This window comes from Diabrotica virgifera, chromosome 4 (assembly GCF_917563875.1).
Source record: "Diabrotica virgifera virgifera chromosome 4, PGI_DIABVI_V3a".
Classification (NCBI taxonomy): Eukaryota; Metazoa; Arthropoda; class Insecta; order Coleoptera; family Chrysomelidae; genus Diabrotica; species Diabrotica virgifera.
In genome coordinates this window covers 1,164,172-1,183,523 of record NC_065446.1, presented here as the reverse complement: position 1 = coordinate 1,183,523, position 19,352 = coordinate 1,164,172, and the positions used below count along the sequence as shown (strand labels likewise).

The following is a 19,352-nucleotide window of genomic DNA, read 5'->3' as shown; positions in this document are numbered from 1 at the left end:
TACGGATGCAACTGAAAAAAGAGTTGACAGCTTTGAGATGCGGTGTTATCGAAAAATGTGGAAAATATCATGGACACAACAGATAACAAACACGAAAAGATTAAGAAAGATGAAAAAGGAAAAATAAATTCTCACCATCATGAAGGAAAGAAAAGTGAGCTACTTTCGTCAAATACTAAGAAGTAAAAAATATGAGTTATACAAGGGAGGGCAGTTCCTATAACGCCAATTCTCTATAGTGTTGCAAAAAGTTACGGGTGGCTAACTGTATCGAAGGCTTTAGCCAAGTCAACAAAGATATAAATATAAAGCAGGGAATAGCATCAATGATAAGAACAGATAGGTACTACATTCTGATCTTAGCCAGAAGCCCAAAAATGATAATTAAAGTACTACATAAAGTCTACGTCTTCGAATAATAAAAATTTAAAATTTTCTCAATTTGATGCTGATAATTTTTTACTACTAGTAAGTGACACACACAGTATAAGAACGACAAAATTGACCTGACTATAACAAAACTAATAAATACAAGTGTGTCACTAGAGAGAAGGTGAATACTTCAGGCAACAATATTATCGCCAAAGTAGGTTTAGACATTTCTATGCTGAACGCGTTTGTTTGTCTGTGATCTTCTTGCAGTGTGTTTCTGTTTTTGTTTTGGTGCAGTTTGAAGTTTCGCTCAGTTTTAAGATGCCGCGCGCAAAAATCGAATTGGACGATGATAAAAAGTTTGCTTTAATGAAAGTGAGTCATTTTTATCCTTTTTAAGTTTAGTTATCAGTGGGAAGTTAAAAAATCAAAAACATTTTGAATTATTTTAATCCAAATTATTTTTGGTGCTACTATAGTATGCGGTCTACCCGGAGGATGCGGTCTATCTGGGCATATAGCTCTATATAGTGTGCGGTGTACGGATCGCAATCTGAAAATTCCTGAAGGATTCACGCAAAATAATGCAATAATTTACAAAAAAATGCACCCCAAATATTTACAAAAAAATTTATACGTAACCTAATTATTTACAAAACAATACAGCGTAATTAGTATTAAAGAAAAAATGCATGCATTTTAATTTTAGATAGAAAGGCAGTCAATGATTCTAGCTAAAAAAGTCATGCCCTAACCAAGAACATTGTGATGTTTTATATATATAACACCACAATCTATTGTCTATCTAATCTACTTATTATAGTAAAGAAATAAGTTTATTGTGTGTTCCTGAAAATGTTTATTACTATACTTAGCAATACCTAAACATTTTACCTAAAACCGTTTGCTTCCTTTCATTACCCACATAACAATTTCATGTTCTTAGTAGATTCATAGAACATACTTTTCAGAAAAAGTATATACTTAGAATATGCGTAATTACCATTGCGAATGTGCAGAGCATATACTGAGTATATACTACATTACAGTACTTAAACGTTCTATGTATATACTTAGAATGTACTACCGCACTTCTTTTCAGTATATACCAAGAACATACTTTTTAGAAGATTCTAAGGAGGTGCTATAAACCTTCTATTTATATACTTAGAATGTACTACCGCACATATTTTTAGTATATGGGAAGAATATTCCAAGGAAGTGCTATATACCTTCTAGTTATATACTTAGAATGTACTATCGCACATATTTTTAGTATATGGGAAGAATATTCCCAGGAAGTGCTATATACCTTCTATGTATATACTTAGAATGTACTATCGCACATATTTTTAGTATATGGGAAGAATATTCCAAGGATGTGCTATATTCCTCAGAAGTATGTTTTCAACATCACCTAATCTCATCCTAGGTTCTACTAATATATTATATTTACATATTCTAATTGCATATGAGAATTAAGTTATTAAATTCTACAATATTACGTAAAAAGTAAGTATAAAATATATAAACTTTAGTTAGTTATATAGGTACCTATGTATAATAAATTAATATTATATGGGTAAGTATATAGCCTATATATAAAATATAAGTAATATATTTAGTTATTATGTGCATGTGCACATTAAAATAAAAATGCTGCTTATATAATAATTATATAATAGCCAAATATATATATAATATGTATGTAAATTACTAAAATTTATAGGTATCTATATACATTATACATACTTTTACTTACTAGGTATTTAAGAAATATTGAAGTACCAATATGAATTTATTATTTTCAAGCTGCTTTTTATGTTCTTAAAAATGTTTTAGTCCTTGTAGCTAGAAATACTTCGTCCTAACAGCGTAGACTAACTGTACTGGAAACTATTTTCATATTTTGCCCTTTTGTTATACCTACCCCCTTCCCTTGCAGGTATAAAATATGCAATGCAAAGGTCAGAATGACAATGAATGGCCGTTTCCGGATTCCCGAAAATTATAGGTAAAAATACTTATGGTATAAACTCAAATAAAAATGGTATATTCATTTCAATTAAAAACGAAACGAGAATTTCTCATTTTTCTTCAATAGAATTAAGTTTTAAACTTTTTTACCATACAATTAAAACGGTTTAAAAAAATGAATTAAATAGTTCAGTACTATCTACCAAAATACAGTAAGAAAAATGAAAGAATACCCATGAACGAACATATAAAACACGCTGTATTTTCCTGTCGCCGTGTCACACAAAAAATTTTCCAGCGCAAGTACATGTAAGAATTATTATTACATGTACTTGCGTTGGACAATTTTCTTTGTGACACGGTGACAGGAAAATACAGAGTGTTTTATAATGTTCGTTCATGGGTATTCTTTCATTTTTCCGGCTGTACCTAAATTTTATTAATTATTCTTAACGCGAAGTTGATAATCTTCTTCCTATAGGTACATACAGTATATTCTTTTTAAGATATTTTAAAAGTATATATACAAGTATGTGTTAAGCATATACTTTTGCATATACTTACGCATATACTAAGAATATTCGATTAAGGTATATTCTAAGAATAAACTTTTACGAACATTACGGGATACTACGTACACGAATGTGCTAAGTGTATTCGGTGCAAGGATATTCTTTGAAGCACGTGCAAAGAACATGAAATTTAGAATGTTTTTATGGTACATGCTATGCTTATACTACGCATATACTAAAAAGAATATACTTCGACGAATGTTGGTGGGATATGCTTAGAACATGATGCGAACATAATTGTTATGTGGGTATTGTCGCACGCACAGGTAGACCTCAAACTATAGCAGAAACGCGACAGTAGACAGCATACTACTCGTACATTGACACCTATTTTTTTTTTAAAATTTCAAAATTATTTTTGCGTGATTACCTATCAGTAGGTATGTAATATTGTTCTTAGTATGGAAATATCCATGAAACTGTTTTATATATTTGCAATTTTGAATGTTGATCCGACGCCCTAAAGGGCACTAAGGATTATGAGAAAGAAGAAGAAGAATGTTGATCCGTCCTATAAATAGATCAGTAATATTGTTCTTAATAGAAATATCCATTCTTTCCATCCGTTCTTTCATGGAAATATTGGGATTATTTTTGGGGATTTTTTGTCCAGGAATAATTGTGGGGATTTTTTGTCCGAATCCCGTCTCTATATGTAGTCATACCCCTACCAATCCCCTTTGTAGATATTTTGTGCCTAAACTTTTCCCCCAGATCGTTTTTGGGCTTACTCTCGTACTCCTTCCAGGACTTATAACACATATTTGGGTGTAAGTAAGTTAGTGATTCCCAACTTAGATCCCAATTATAAATTCCCAAGATTTTTTCCAATATACTTGTTCTTAATGTTATCCTTTTTTTGCACTCAATTCATCCATCTTAAACATTCTCATTCCATCACATGCATTTGCTATCTCTCATTCTTTTTAACTCATGATCAAAGTCAGGCAAATATGCAGGCTGAAATGGAAGATATATGCGCATATATACTTATGCATATTACTTGTGTCAAATATGCATGTATATGCATTTATTTATGTTAAATATGCATGTATATGCATGTATTATTTGTGTCAAATATGCATGTATGTACAGTAGGAAAGATGAAAGAATAATACCCATGAACGAACATATAAAACATGCTGTATTTTCTTGTCACCGTGTCACACAAAAAATTGGCCAGCGCTAGTACATGTAATAATTATTGTTACATGTACTTGCACTGGACAATTTTCTTTGTGACACGGTGACAGGAAAATACAGCGTGTCTTATATGTTCGTTCATGGGTACTCTTTCATTTTTCCGGCTGTACATAATAGTTTTAAGTATGAAAGTTGCTGTGGTACTATTTTATTTTTCACCAATTCTTTGAAAAGTGTAAGTGGTTCGGAAGAATCTACTGGCTTCAATTCAGCAAAAATTTCTGCATAAAACATTGCAGCCTCTAATCAAGTTCTCATCCAGTAACAATAGGTTTTTGTGGAAGAGGAAGATTTGGCAAATGTTCTTTATACAAATGATACCTTATAGGTGCCAAGAAATATTTTGTTCATATTTGAAATAAAATTATTAACAAGAGGAAATTTATTTCTAACTTCTTCTGCGACCCTATTTAAACCATGTGCTAGGCAAGTTGTATATACTAAACGAGGATAAAAATTTTTCAAATTGCTTCCTACTTTAACCATATAAGGTGCAGCATCTGAAAGAAAAGTAAAAAATTTTCGGTGGGAACAGATAAAGGAAGAAAAAAAATTGCTAAACTGTCTTGCACAAACCTTAAAACTGTTACCTAGTTCGTTGGTTTTATTCAACTTCTTGGAAGCAATTAAATGCGATTTACAAACTTGCCCATTTTTAAGAGATTTTATTAATAAATGTGCGATGTAACGTCCAGAAGAATCAATTGTTTCATCCACATACATAAAAATAATTCTCTCCTATTGTCTCTAATTTTATGTTACTCAGTAGCGCAGAATATACCTAGAGAATCGACCTCGTTTCTTCTTAAGCTTCTTTCACTTGGAATATTCCATTTGCAGTATTTTCCAAGAAATATTCGTAAATTTTCGTTTGATAATTTGGATAAAGGTATATTTTAGCTTAACAATGATTCGAACAAATCATGGTTGAATGTCTCTTTGCTCACTTGATTTCCGATTAGTTGATTTTAAGCACCTAGATATCGAATCTTGCCTTTTCTCTCCCAATTTTAATTTATTTTTTTTTACCGGTGTGTAAAGCAGTTTGGCAATGCTGGACTATTTGGAATTTTTTTCGTATGGAATCTCCAAAAAAATTCCTACAGTAAACTAAATAATTTTTAGATCGGGGGTTATTTAAAGCATTTTAAATTAAAAATGTATATTTTTGGTTTTCTGATTATTTTTATGCAATTTAAAATATTTAGGTTTACTTTGTATTTACTTACTGCATGCTGAGCATAATAATTTTCCCATATCAATGACCAATTCTGGATGCCTTGATCCACACAGAAATATCAGGTACGAAGGTATTTGAACCATGAATAAATAAAACAAATAAATTCGCTTTAAAAATTAATTATATGCACTTTATTTTTAAATATACCAGTATATGCAAAATTCAAAAGAAACTACAAAAATATGCAAATACATATGCATATGCACTATTGCATATTTGCCTGACTCTGCTCATGATCATGCATTCAGTTTTATTCAAATTCATTTTCAGCCCTTATTCATGACAGCAATCTTTAAGACTCTGTCTTTAAGCAATCTTTAAGACAGCAATCTTAAGATGCTCTGTAAATCATTGTTGTTATCCGTGATTATTATTGTATCGTCTGTAAAACAGAAGTTATTCAAAACTTCTCCACTGACAGATATGTATACCTTTTATTGGATCTGAAAGGGCTTCTTTAAATACCGCTTCACTCTAGACATTGAAGAGTAGGGGGACAGCACGCAACCCTGGTGGACTACTCTCTGTACTTTGACATCTCGATTATTCTGTTTATCAACTTTTACCTTGGCGCAGTCTAATTCCAATAGAGATTAGATATAATTTTCATATTCCAACTGTCAATATTTTTACATTGTAGTATATAATTTACAAATTTATCAAATTGTGAACCTTATCAAAGGCTTTTTCAAAGTCTACAAAACATTACATGCCCTCATTTATGTCCATGCTTCACTGAGCGAACACATTTAAGCCGAACAAAGCATCTCTTTTGGCCATACCACTCCTAAACCCAAATAGTAAGTCACTTATTTCATATTTAAGAGTTATAACAATCCTGCTGTGTGACAATGTTAAGTGTGTGACTCATTAAAACTATGGTTTCATGAGCTGAACAGGTTTTTGCACTTGACCTTTTGAGGATGGCTGCAAAAGTCGATTGCAGCCACTGGCTGGTGATTGTGTCCGTCTGATATATTGGATTGAAGAATTAAACCATTATCTACATAAATAACATATTCATGAACTGGTTTTAATATTTCGATGACATCATCTGGTCCAGTAGCTTTTTCGTCTTTTGTGTTTTTGGTAGCATAAATGACGCTTCTCGTAATATTGGTGGTCCGATAACATCTGTGTTTTTTTTATCCTTTTTTGTCACTCCAATTATCCGTCTATGCAATCTCATTCCCGCCACATGCATCCGTTTTTCCTCTTTCTTTTTAATTACCCAGCATTTAGTTCCGTACAACATAGCTGGTCTTATGCCAGTTTTTTTAAATTATGTAAACAAAAATATTTTGATGCATTTAGTACATTATTATCTTTTAAATATTTTCTTTAAAATTTGTCTTATCTACACATTTGCCATTATATTCTCATTATTAAATATAAATTAATTAATAATTACTTTAAATCTACAATATTTTTGTTTACCGACACATTGAATCACCTTTACAACCAATCGTTAAAGTTTACTAAACCGCTGGTAAAAAAATAAAAATGGAGATTACTGTTTTTTGACCTTTGAAAAAATTATTGAGGAGAGCAACAGATTACTAATACATTATTTTACTACCCATAACAGAAATTCCCATTCCATAAAGAACTATTCCAGCTAGTATTCCTTGAATCACTTCCTCCTTTATCTTTACTTTGATTGATTTGGTTTGCTATAATAAAATAAAACAAGACTAAATAGTAAATAAATATATTAATAAATAGATACAAATAGCTATAAATATAATTAACAATGTATATAAAAATCCACAAAAAGCGTATCCCTAATTGTCCTCATCAGAAGTGTCGTCCCTATTTCTAATAAGATGCACAGTTTCAGCTTCCAATGCCAATTTCCTGATATTAGCAAGGCACCCCGCAGCAGCTTCTTGTAGCTCCCAGTCTTTGGAAGACACTGCTCTTAGAAGAAAAGTCACTACTCCGCTTTCGTGCATCGTAATGCAATTGAACGGATTCTTAGAAAGGTGGAACAAGGCTAGAGCTGTGGTTCTGTGGACATTGGCGTCATCGTCGGCCATGTATTGAACTAGGGGAGTAATGGCACCCAATCTGTAACAGCAAGAAGTTAAATAAAAATAAGTCATCATCATTAATGGTCCTACAGCCCTATAAAAGAGTCTTGACCTTGCCAAGTCTATTACGCCAAGTTCTATCCATTGTCAACTGTTGCCAGTTTGCAGCGCCTATTTTTCTACCATCCTCATCTACACCATCCTTCAGTCTGAGTTTTGGCCTACCCCTATTTCTACTTCCCACAGGTTGTGACATAAAGATTCTTCTAGGAGGGTTGTTCTGTGATCTTGCTAGATGCCCTGCCCATCTTCGTCTTCATATTTTGATAAGATATACTACGTCTTTACTACCAAACAAATGTTTATATCTGTGGTATACCTCGTAGTTGTACTTCTTCCTCCAAACACCATTTTCACAGATGCCACCGAATATTCCTCTCAGGATCATTCGTTCAAATATAAGCGGAAGGTTTTCATCTGCCTTGGAGATGGTCCATGTCTCCGATCCATATGTCAACACTGGTTGTATAAGGGTTTGGTGTATAATTATTTTTGTTTTTTGGCTTAAGTTCCTGCTTCTCATATGCCTATTCAGTCCAAAATAGCATGTGTTTGCTAGGATTATCCTTCGTTTGATTTCTTTCGTCATGACGTTCTCCTTGGTGATCAGGGAGCCTAAGTATGTGAATTTGTCCATCACTTCAAAATAAAATAAAAATAAGTAGCTTTACTATAATCTTAAAGCGAACACATAAAAATCAGCGGCCCTAGAAGCTTTCGGAGAAGAGGACCAAAGATACACCCACCAAAAAACGAAATTAAACGAAAAAACACTGAAATGCATCAAAGAGAAGGCAGCATATAAAATACCTAAACACTAAAAACTATGAGGACTTTAAATTATACAGGGAAAAATAGAGAAGTAAAAAGAAAAGTGGCAAATGAAAAAAATTAAAGATGGAAAAAATCATGCAGAGAAACAACGAAAGGGGGAACGAAAAATTCAGGCGTCAGTCATGGCGTATCTTAAAGTTGTTCCAAAGAAATAAAACAGAGAAATGCAAGATCGTAAGAATCAAAGAAAACGAATGGCAAGAATACTATAAAAAATTGCTAACCGGAAACCGCTCCCAATTTAAAGAAACAGAAATAAAAGTAATAGAAAGCTATACACATGATGAAATCAAATTAAGCCTAGCTGAGGTAAATATAATGATCAAAACCCTAAAGAACAAAAAAGCAGAAGACCCCGATGGAATACCAAATAAATTGATAAAAAACAGATCGGAAAAGCTATTCCGCATGATGCACAAGATGTTTGAGAGAGCACTGAATGGAGAAGATTTACCGGCAGAATGGACTCAAGCATATAAGACATCAATTTATAAGAAAGGAAATAGAAAAAACTGCGAAAACGCTTTCTCGTAGTCCACGAATATCAGTGCCAATGGTTTGTTGTATTCCGCCGACTTCTCTATCAAGTTTTTTATTACCAGTAAGTGGTCGTTAGTGCTATATCCGGATCTAAACCCAGCTTGTTCTCTAGGCTGATAGAAGTCTAACTTTGCCTCTAGTCTTTTTTTGATAATTTTTGTGAAAAGTTTATATATGTGTGATAGCAGACTGATAAGACGGTAGTTTTTTAGATCTGTTATGTCACCTTTCTTGTGCAATAAAACAATGGTAGGGGAGCCCAAGCGGGGATTTTTGCAGTTACTCGAGCGCGTCAGATTAGCATATGGGGAGAAACCTGGTACCCTGCAGATGTACCTTTACCATATATTGGCTCTTAACACAGGGAAGTTCGTTAAGGGGGGCCCGAAAAAAAAAATCTATCCTTAAAAAAACTCGAAATTGTCAGATTAAGATAAGGTAAGTTAAGTGCATGCAAAAGAGTGTATATTTCAAAAATCTGACTATTTGAACCGGGCGTAAGGAAATGGGTGAGTCCCAAAATTTCACGAGAAAAAAGCGAATATTTCGCGAAATGAATGACAGATCGAAAAACTAAAAAATATGTGCTCAATATTTTTTAAAAATCTATCGAATGATACCAAACACGACTTCCCAAGGAGAGGGGTGGGGGAAAATTAAATATTTTTAATACGAATCCCGCGATATTTCGTGAAATGAACATCAGATCTAAAAACAGTAAAATACACTTATTCAATATTTTTGAAAAATCTATCGAATGGCACCAAACACGACCCCCCACGGAGGTGGGGTGGGGGTTACTTTAAAATCTTAAATAGGAGCCCTAATTTTTTATTGCAGATTTGGATTCCTTACGTAAAAATAAGTAACTTTTATTCGAAACATTTTTTCGAATTATGGATAGATGGCGTTATAATCGGAAAAAACGATTGTTGGAAATGGAAAATTCAATAAAAAAATGGCAAGCGCCCATTAAAATGGAAAACTTTACTTAACTTTTTTTGATTTTAGGACCTACTCTTTGCAACCCAATAGGTCCCCAAAGCGCTCGAGTGACTGCACATTTAGCATACTTTGCTCCCCTACCACAATGACTGCATTGTTCCATTGGGAAGGGGTTTTTCCTTGGTAAATGCATTCGGTGAAAAGTTTGGCCAAAACCTGGATAATTTTATTTCCACCTTGTTTGATTGCCTCGATCACTACTCCGTCATCGCCAGGGGATTTATTCTTTTTCATTTCTGAAACTGTCTTTTTAACTTCGTATGGTGTTACTTCTGGCATTAATTCTGATCCCTGGTTTGTGATTTTGGGCAGGTCTGATCTTGTCTTGCGTTGGTGCTCTCATAAATTTCGCGATAAAACGATTCGACAACCTTAAGGATGTCGGCTCTATCCCTAGCAATATTGTTGTCTTTGTTTCTTATTCTGTACATATTTTTGTTGCCAATGTTATCCGTATTTCGCCGCAAAACTTTTAACCTTCTGTTTTCTTAAATTATTTGAGTTATTTCTCTTGTATTGTTTTCTCTTATGTCTTTTCGGATTGATCGGTGGATATCTTTATTTAATTTCTTCAGTGTTGTGTAGTTGGAGTCGTATTTTTCCGTCAGTTGTCTTCTTTTACTTAGTAACTCTTTGGTATTTTGGCTTAATTTTTCTTTATGGGTCACGACCGTCAGGCAGCACTCTCTTTCCGTTTCTTTTAGTGCCCTCGTTATGAGATTATTTGCTAGTTCGATGTCTTCTATTTCGTTTTCTAAGTCTTGTATACGTCTGGTCAGTAGAGGTCGTTATTTTCTGGGGGAATCCAATTCTTCTTTCGTGTTTTGAAGATCATCTTTGTTCTTTCCAAGTTGACATTTAATTGTATCCTTGCTCGGATTAATCTGTGGTCGCTTCCTATCGAAAATTTGTTAAGTACTTCAACATCTTTAATTATTTCTTTTCTATTCGTTATGATAAAATCTATCTCATTTTTGACACTGCCATCTGGGCTTATCCATGTCCATTTACGCTGAGGCTTTTTGTCGAAAAAAGAATTCATCATGGACAAATTTTCCTGATGTAAGAATTTGAGCAGTCTTTGCCCTCGTTCATTTCTTTCGCCGTACCCATACTTGCCCATTGCTACTTCTGCATCATCTTGTTTAAAGCCCATTTTCGCATTAAAGTCGCCCATAATTATTGTGTAATATGCTGGTGTAATATGTAATGCTGTTTGTAGGTCATTATAAAATTTTTCAATTTCTTCATCCGAGTGGCTAGTCGTTGGAGCATATGTCTGGATTATCTTAAGGTTATATCTTGCATTTAGTTTGAAGATGAGGTACACAATTCTGGGACTTATGCTATTAATTTTAGTTACATTTTTGGCGTGCTTTCTATGTATAATGAATCCTACTCCACAATTTCAAGTGTCTTCTTGTCCTCTAAAATGAAATAAGTGTCCCGCTTTAAGAGTAATTTGGGCTTCTCCTCCTCGTCTGATTTCGCTGAGGTCGATGATGTATTTTATTGTTTTCAGCTCTTCCTCCAGTTCCATCATCTTCAGGTCCGATACAAGAGTTCTAACATTGTATGAGGTGATATGCATTTGGCGTTCTTTGTGGTAGCCTGATCTTTTCCGGGGATTCTTAGCACCCTCTGCTCTAACCCTTTTCCACCCGCTACCTTGGCTGGGGTGTTGGAGCCGCCGGAAACTGAGGGCCGTTCAGTAGTTTCCTCTTTCATGAAAATTTGCCTTTGGGGGTTTTCAGCCATTAAAACGCCACGCTTGGCTAGTGCGTGTTGGCTAGTTGGTTAGGAGGTGAAGGGAGTAAAGGGTATGGGAATGATTTGGGTTTGGACATGGTTTCCCCGGTAAAGGGATGCTGGGGAAATCCATGAGCTCGGGTAGGGCAGGTGTACTATCCCTGAAGTAGATCTATTCCCTGCCGGGATCGCAGAGAAGTATCTACCCCGTCGAAATACATAGAGAGGAGAAAAACGGAGAAGACGAAGCAGGGTTCACAGCGAGAAAAGCATGCTTAGATCACATATACACGGTCGAGCAACTAATAGAACAAAATAATGGCCAAAATAGATCCGTCCATCTGATTTTTGTAGATCTTAAGAAGACCTATGACTCGATACCTAGAACCAAGCTATGGGAAGCAATGGGAGACATAGAAGTCCACAAATATTAATAAAAGCAGTAAAAGTACTCTACAAGAATAACAAAGCAGCTATCAAAACGGGCAATAGAATATGCACATGCAATATTAAGACATGTCAGAAGAGCAGACAAAGTTGGATAAACAGAATAACAGAGTGAAGCCCTTTAGGAAGAAGGAAGAGAGGCAGACCCCGAAGATCTTTGAGAGATGAAGTGGACAAAGTAATGGAAAGAAGAAGTCTATAGGAAGGGGACTGGCAAAACAGAAAGAACTGGACACAACAGTTGGGTGAAGGCATACAGTGAAAACTGAGGAAATTCCTTAGTGTATATGGCAATTGCAAATAACTATCCACTTTGTATGCAATTATGCTATTAGATAATATTGTATACCTTCCAAACATTTTGCAGTTGGTTCCCCACGCACAGCAATAAGCAATAGCTGAAGCCAAATGCTGTCTCAACTCCACATCATCTGTATTCACCAGATTAACCAATAGCGGAACTACCCCATGGTCGGTCATAACTGCCAGATTTTCGATGTCTTTAGCTACCTCAGAAACAGCCGCACACACGCATGCTAGAACGGGGTTATCGTTGGATTTCAATAGATTCACGATGAGTTCTAATCCTCCAACGAAGCAGCGAACCATTTCTCCTGAGTCTGTGGCGTATCTGACACAAGGAACAAGGGACCAAGCCGCGTTAGCTTGAACCTAAAACAACAATTCGAATTTATTTTGCTTCTTAATAAAATCGATAAAAACAATGTTTATAAAGATCTGTATTATCATCATTATTGATGGAGTTACAACTCTTCGTGAGTTTTACCGTGTTTACCATTGCCTTCCATGTTTGTCGGTCCTGTGTTACTGTTTCACATTGTCTCACTGCCATTTTATCCAGATCCTCTGTGACTACATCTTTCCACCTTTTTCTAGGCCTTCCTAGAGACCTTCCTCCATCTGGTATTTCCCAAAACACATTGTTTAAAGGCGATTGTCGTTACTGCGTAACACATGTCCTGCCAATCGTAGTCCATTGGCTTTTATATATCTGACTAGATTTTCTTTTCCGAATAGAGGCTCTAACTCGTTATTATATCTGTGCCTCCATTCGTTTGTCACGCTGTCTCTGCAAGGGCCATATATCATTCGAAGGATTTTACGTACATCAGCAATTTATTTATGTTGAGATCTTGCTTGTATAATATGTAGTCGATGAGAAGGTAATACTGGGTTTTTCCTCTGGTGGTGGAAAGACTAATTTCAAGGGTTTCTCATGCAGTTTTTGGTTTAAAATTTTGTTTATTGATTATTAACTTTTTCTTAGCAGCATGTGGATTTAATAATACTTTATCCACTTATTGCAGTTACTTTCTGAAATTTCTCTCGTTTAATAATTTACTTATTTTCAATGAAACTAATTACATTTAATGTATATATTATGCTTTATTAATCACCAAATAGTAACTTTCTGTCAATATAGTTTACTAAACTAGATATTCGCTATTTTTTTATTATCAAATACTTTCAAATTTCTATTTCTTGCGAACCATAAAAAATGGCACAACGTTCAGTAGCACTGAAATATATTTCAAAGCAAAACCAACTATATGTCTTAACAAAGATTTCTAAAAATCTTAATCTTGCAATACAATATTATTAAATATTGTATTGAGATTGCAATAAATCCATTGCGTATTTCATTCAATTGCTTTATCAATCGAGAAATGCATTAAGTTTTTAATTAAATTAAAGATAAACAAAGATAAATACAATTTCTTAGTGCATATTGCTATGAAATAATTTTGTAAAAATAATTTTTGTGTGAGTTTCAAGGCCAAAGGAAAAATATTCTAATGCCTTTGTAGTTCGTTTATACAGAGTGGCCAAAATTTTTTAGAGTATCGAGTCCAAGATTTTTCCAAAAGTACTAAACAGAAATATCAGGTATGCAGTATTTTTGAAAAGGTAATTAAATGACCTTCAAAATGAGGTATCACTCAACCCCCTTTCCATTAAAGATTTTGGAGGTTGTTTCCGCCTCCGCTAGAGGGTTGATGTAATTTAGTTGAAAACTGGTCTACAAAATGTCCCCTTCACTAATAAATTTTACGTGTTTTTGCATATTTTTATATTTTCTATAAGGAGCAAATTATAGGGGGTGGCAACTTTTCAAATTGACACACTGTATATACTCAATAAACTCATAACAGCTTAAAATGTATGTATATCCAACTAATAATTTAAAAAATCGTCTATATCTCCCTTTTCTCTGTCTTCTTTTTATTTCGGGCTAGAATACTTCATTCTGTCCTTAGTGTCAGTGCCGATTTAACCTAACTTCGGGCCCTGGGCGCTGGAGGTTTAGGGGCCCCATTCATTGCTATTCGTTGTCAGTTTTTTAACAAGAAAACACATACATTAACTATAAAGATTTATTGTAAAATCCATAAAATAATTTTTTTTAAACAAGCAAGAAGAATATCAAACGTAAAAAATAATCTCCGGCCGGCGCGGCGTAGCTCAGGCGGTAGTATGCTTGACTCGCGTGCTGGTATGCCGGGGTTCAAATCCCAGTGTCGGTAAGAAAAACTAGACAATTTTAAAATGTCTATAGGCCCCAGGTCGACTCAGTCTGAATAAAATGAGTACCTTGGGTAAAACCCGGGGTAATATTAGGCCGTTGAAGCGTAGCACTGGCCCTGTTACCCTCCTTGTATACCGTAGGCGCTAGATATAGCAGACTACCCTGCTATAATCCCAAAGCCGCGTCGCATCAGCGGTATAAAACGGGAGACTATTATTATAAAAAATAATCCAAAAATACATTTTAAAACATAAATCAAAAACAGAAAGTTTCACAAAACAACACATGACAAACAAAAACCATATTCTAAAAAATTCATGAAGACAAAAATTAGATCACTTTTTTTTTGACTTGGCATTCGCAAACTGCCATATAATATTATCACAATTCAGTTTATCCAGTTCTTCATTCTCTATATACAATAGTGATAATGCGTCTAGGTTTTCTTGACCCAAATTTGACCTTAAATATGTTTTTATTCATTTTAAAAGCCGAAAAAGGCCGCTCGCATGACGCATTAGAAATTAGTATCGTCAAATAAATGTGCAGTTAAACTATTGGGAAAAGTTGCATTTACATCCTGGATGACATCAAATTTTTCATAAAATGTATGTTTATTTAAATTTTGGCATAACGTTACAAAATGGGTAATTTCATCATGCAAGTTCTCTTTGGTTTCATCAACATCTTTTTTATATTTCTCGTATAAAGTATTAATTATTGACGTCTTGACTTCTTCTTTATCTAGCGTAAAAGAACATCTAAAAGCTGATGTTACATCCTTGTAGCCAATTCTCTTTAAAAGATCTGGAGTAATCTTGTCGCATATAACATTAAATAGTAAATACTTCAATTCTGAATATCTCTTGCCCCTTTAAAATGATTTGACTTTCACCTGCTTCTTCGAAAAATGTTTTTATTTTCTTTATTCTTTGAAAGTTAGTTGTATAGTTGATGTTTGAGATATCCTAGCCTTCTCAAAATAAAATTTTCGCTTCTTGTTCAATTTCGCTAAACTTATTTCTTACGTCTCCAACAAAGCTCAAAAGAGATGCGCCATTAATTCTACTCCAATTGACACGCTCTACGTTAAGTCCACAGTTTCTAACGTTTTGCTTGTTGCATTCGCTCGTTCCAAAATTCTTGCCCAAATCAGTGTCAATAGAGCTGTCTCAAAGGTATCCATTTTATTGTACAGTGCCTTGGCTTCACTTCTATCTGCTGATTTTTCATCTCTATTATTGCTTAACTGGAAAAAATATGTTTGATGGATCCGTAGTTTTTAAATAATGCATTAACAGCGTCAAATCGGGCGGACCATCTAGTCTAAATTATTCTTTTTACACATTTTCTGCTTTCTTTCAGTAAATTCCACATTTGAGGAGAAGCCGAAAAAAACGTGTAGATACTTTGCATGAACAGTTCTGAAATAATTAGTTGCTTCCAAGCTGGATTCACATGCAAAATTCACTACAATTCGAGACATCTTTCTGACAACTTTCTGTAGTTTTTGGAAAAAGACCCCGCCACAAACATTGACACGGGGCCCTGTGGGGCTAGGCTACGCCACTGTGTATAGGCGTGAAGAGATGTAACAATAGAACATAGGCGTTTGCAGTGTATTGGCGTATCTGCGTATGATATTATTTTCGGAAAATATGTAGATTATTTAGCGACTTTATTTTTTTATAATTAAAAGGAACGGGCCCTTTCGGGCCCCTCCGGGGCCCGGGCCCCTGGGCGCCCGCCCCATGCGCCCAGTGGTTAAACCGGCACTGCTTAGTGTTTCTGAACATAAAGCAACAATACATTTTTCAAAAATAAACGATAGATTTTACTTTTTGAATCCTATGTTTATAAAAATGATTCTATTTAAGGCAATCAATAATTATCTCTCATTACATTTAATTATAGATACCTACATAATCAGTTGTAATAATTTTTCATAATAATGACCAAACAAGGAGCACTTGATAATTAAATACCAGGTGCTATATGCAGGTATAAATAAATTATCTATTATTAATAACTTAACAAGTTTGAACACTGTATACTGTGTATACATATAAGTTGCGATATTTTAAATACGCATTTAAATTCATTATAATGTATTTATTTAAATTATATTTTCTGATTAATATTTATAAATAATGAATAGTATTTATAGATGCGGAAATTATAGATATTAATGTACGGATAGTGGCATCTCGTGGCATAAGAATGCAGGAATCAGAAATAACAGAAGTCTGCAAGAACTGGAAGAATGGAACATGGAACACCATTGGCACACAGGTGAAATACTTCTTCTTTTTGTGTAGACATTACTCTGTCTGTTTTTTCAAAGTGGCTTCAGTAAGATATCATTCCATCGTTTTCGTGATCTTCCCACTGATCGTCTTCCTATTGGGGAACTGTCTCTCGCCGTCTTTACTACTCTATTTGTAGTAACTATGGCTTATTGTGGTATTCTACTCTTTTGTTTTTTACCCAGGTATTAATGTTGTTCACCTTGCATCTCCATCGTATATCTATTTTTGTTCCATAGTGTCATAGCATTGATTTTTCGAAAGGTTTTCATCTCTGCTGTTATTAGCATTCTTTTTGTGCCCTCTGTCTCAGGTCGTTATTGGTCTGATGAATCTTCTGTAAATTCTACCTTTCATATCTTTTCCGATTTTTTTATTTCTCCATATTGTTTCATTCAGAAAACCTGCGGCTCTGTTTACTTTATTCACTTGATCTTCCACTTCTGTTTCGTAGAGCGGGCAGTATCGTCGCCCCCGCTAGCGAAATTATTCCGATTCGATTTTTTTGCCAAAACTTACTCAAAAAGAGGTCCTTATAACATATCCACAGGGTGCCGGGCGGTGCCGTGGTCGTTATTTTTTTAAACAAATTCACAAAAATAATTTTTTCATTTCGAACAATTTTTTTTAGATAAATTGGCTTATTCTGAGCAAAAAAGGTCTCTTGTCATTTTTTTCTAAAATTGATTGTTGTCGAGTTATATGCGATTAAATATTTGAAAAATGCGAAAATAGCCATTTTCAAGGCTTAATAACTCGATTAAACATTATTATTAGGAAATTCAAAAAGTCACTAAATCAAGTTTCAAATCCCTTCTTCAAGGTCCTGAAGAGATTTTTGTCATTATTTTATTAGAAAGCTGTTGACAACAATCAATTTTAGAGAAAAATCACAAGAGACCTTTTTTGCTCAGAATAACCCAAATTATCTAAAAGAATCGTTCGCAATAAAAAAAATATTTTTGTGAATTTGTTTAAAAAAATTGTTTAAACAATTTTTTGACCACGGCACCGCCCGGCACCCTGTGGATATGTTATAAGGACCTCGTTTTGAGTAAGTTTCTTCAAAAAAATGGAATAGGAATAATTTCACTAACGGGGGCGACGGATACATCCTGGACTATAGCGCTAATTGTTAATAATTAAAAATAACAGCTTTGTAATAAAATAATGACAAAGATCTCTTCAGGACCTTGAAGAAGGGGGTTGAAACTTGATTTGGCCACTTTTTTAATTTCATAATAATAATGTTTACTCGAGTTATTAAGCTTGAAAATGGCTATTTTTGCATTTTTCAAATTTTTAATCGCAACAACAATCAATTTTAGAAAAAAATTACAAGAGAACTTTTTTGCTCATAATAAGCCAATTCCTCTAAAAAAATTTTGTTCGAATTGAAAAAATTATTTTTGTGAATTTGTTAAAAAAAATTGTTTAAACAATTTTTCGACCACGGCACCTCCAGGCACCCTGTGGATATGTTATAAGGGCCTCTTTTTGAATAAGTTTCTGCAAAAAAATCGAATCGGAATAATTTCGCTAGCGGGGGCGACGATACTGCCTGGTCTATCGAGCTTTCCATAGCTAGATACTGTGATGTCCAGATATTTAAACCCATAACTTGTTCTATTATCTGACCCTCCAGCTGTAATATAGTAGATTTGATGTAATAAACATGTATTTGGTCTTTTTGGGGGAAGCTAACATTGTTAAATTTTCTGGCGGTTATATTAAATTGGTGCAGCATTCGCTGTAAATCATCTTCACGTTGAGAGATTAGTAATGCATAGCAGAATATTTTACGTTGTTTTTCTCCCATTTGGTATCCTGTTTTAGTTCTTACTTTTTTTATTATTTCATCCATGATCAGGTTGAACAATAGAGAACTCAGGGAGGACGCAGCGATATGAATACAGGAATCAGAAATAACAGAAGTCTGTAAGAAGTTGAAGAATGGAACACCAGATGGCCCTGATGAAACAGTTCGCCAACTGACGCAATTATTCCACAACTGTATTAACACAGCTGAATACATAAAAGTCGCAGTAAAGACAGCTGTGCAAATTACAGAGTGATAACGGTCACAAGCTCATTAAGGAGGTCAATGAGGAGTACGACAAGGAGACGCTGTCTCTCCAAAGTGATTGACGACGCTTTTAGAACATACTTTTAAGAAGACAGATCTAAACAAATATGGTATCAACCGTAATGACATACATAATGACTAATCTGGTGCTAAATCGTAATATTGCTGTTGATGGAAGGGATATTGAACAGAATACATCGTATAAGTACTTAAGACATGACCATTCGGTTGGACAGCGATAACCAGAGCTCTCAAGTATTATAATGTATTATGATCACGTATTATATTATAAATGATCACGTATTATAATAGGATTAACCTGTCCAGCGTTTGGTAACATAAACTATGTGTTTAAATCAGACTTATTGACCAGTGTGTGT

At 34.2% G+C, this 19,352-nt stretch overlaps 2 protein-coding genes across 2 annotated transcripts in view; one reads left to right on the top strand and one right to left on the bottom strand.

The window, feature by feature from the left end:
• The first annotated feature begins 553 nt into the window (after window positions 1-553).
• Window positions 554-19,352, top strand: part of LOC114324385 (SEC14-like protein 4) — a 109,933-nt gene continuing 91,134 nt past the window's right edge. The window contains exon 1 of the mRNA XM_050649009.1: window positions 554-747. Coding sequence (XP_050504966.1) covers window positions 694-747 — 54 coding nt within the window. The 5' untranslated portion in view covers window positions 554-693. The remainder of the gene's footprint in view (window positions 748-19,352) is intronic.
• The window catches only part of LOC114324401 (armadillo repeat-containing protein gudu), a 45,964-nt gene continuing 33,671 nt past the window's right edge, over window positions 7,060-19,352 (bottom strand). Inside the window, exons 7-8 of the mRNA XM_050649006.1 lie at window positions 12,382-12,704; window positions 7,060-7,434 (exon numbers count right to left, since the gene is read on the bottom strand). Of these exons, the coding sequence (XP_050504963.1) occupies window positions 7,149-7,434; window positions 12,382-12,704 (609 nt within the window). The 3' untranslated portion in view covers window positions 7,060-7,148. The remainder of the gene's footprint in view (window positions 7,435-12,381; window positions 12,705-19,352) is intronic.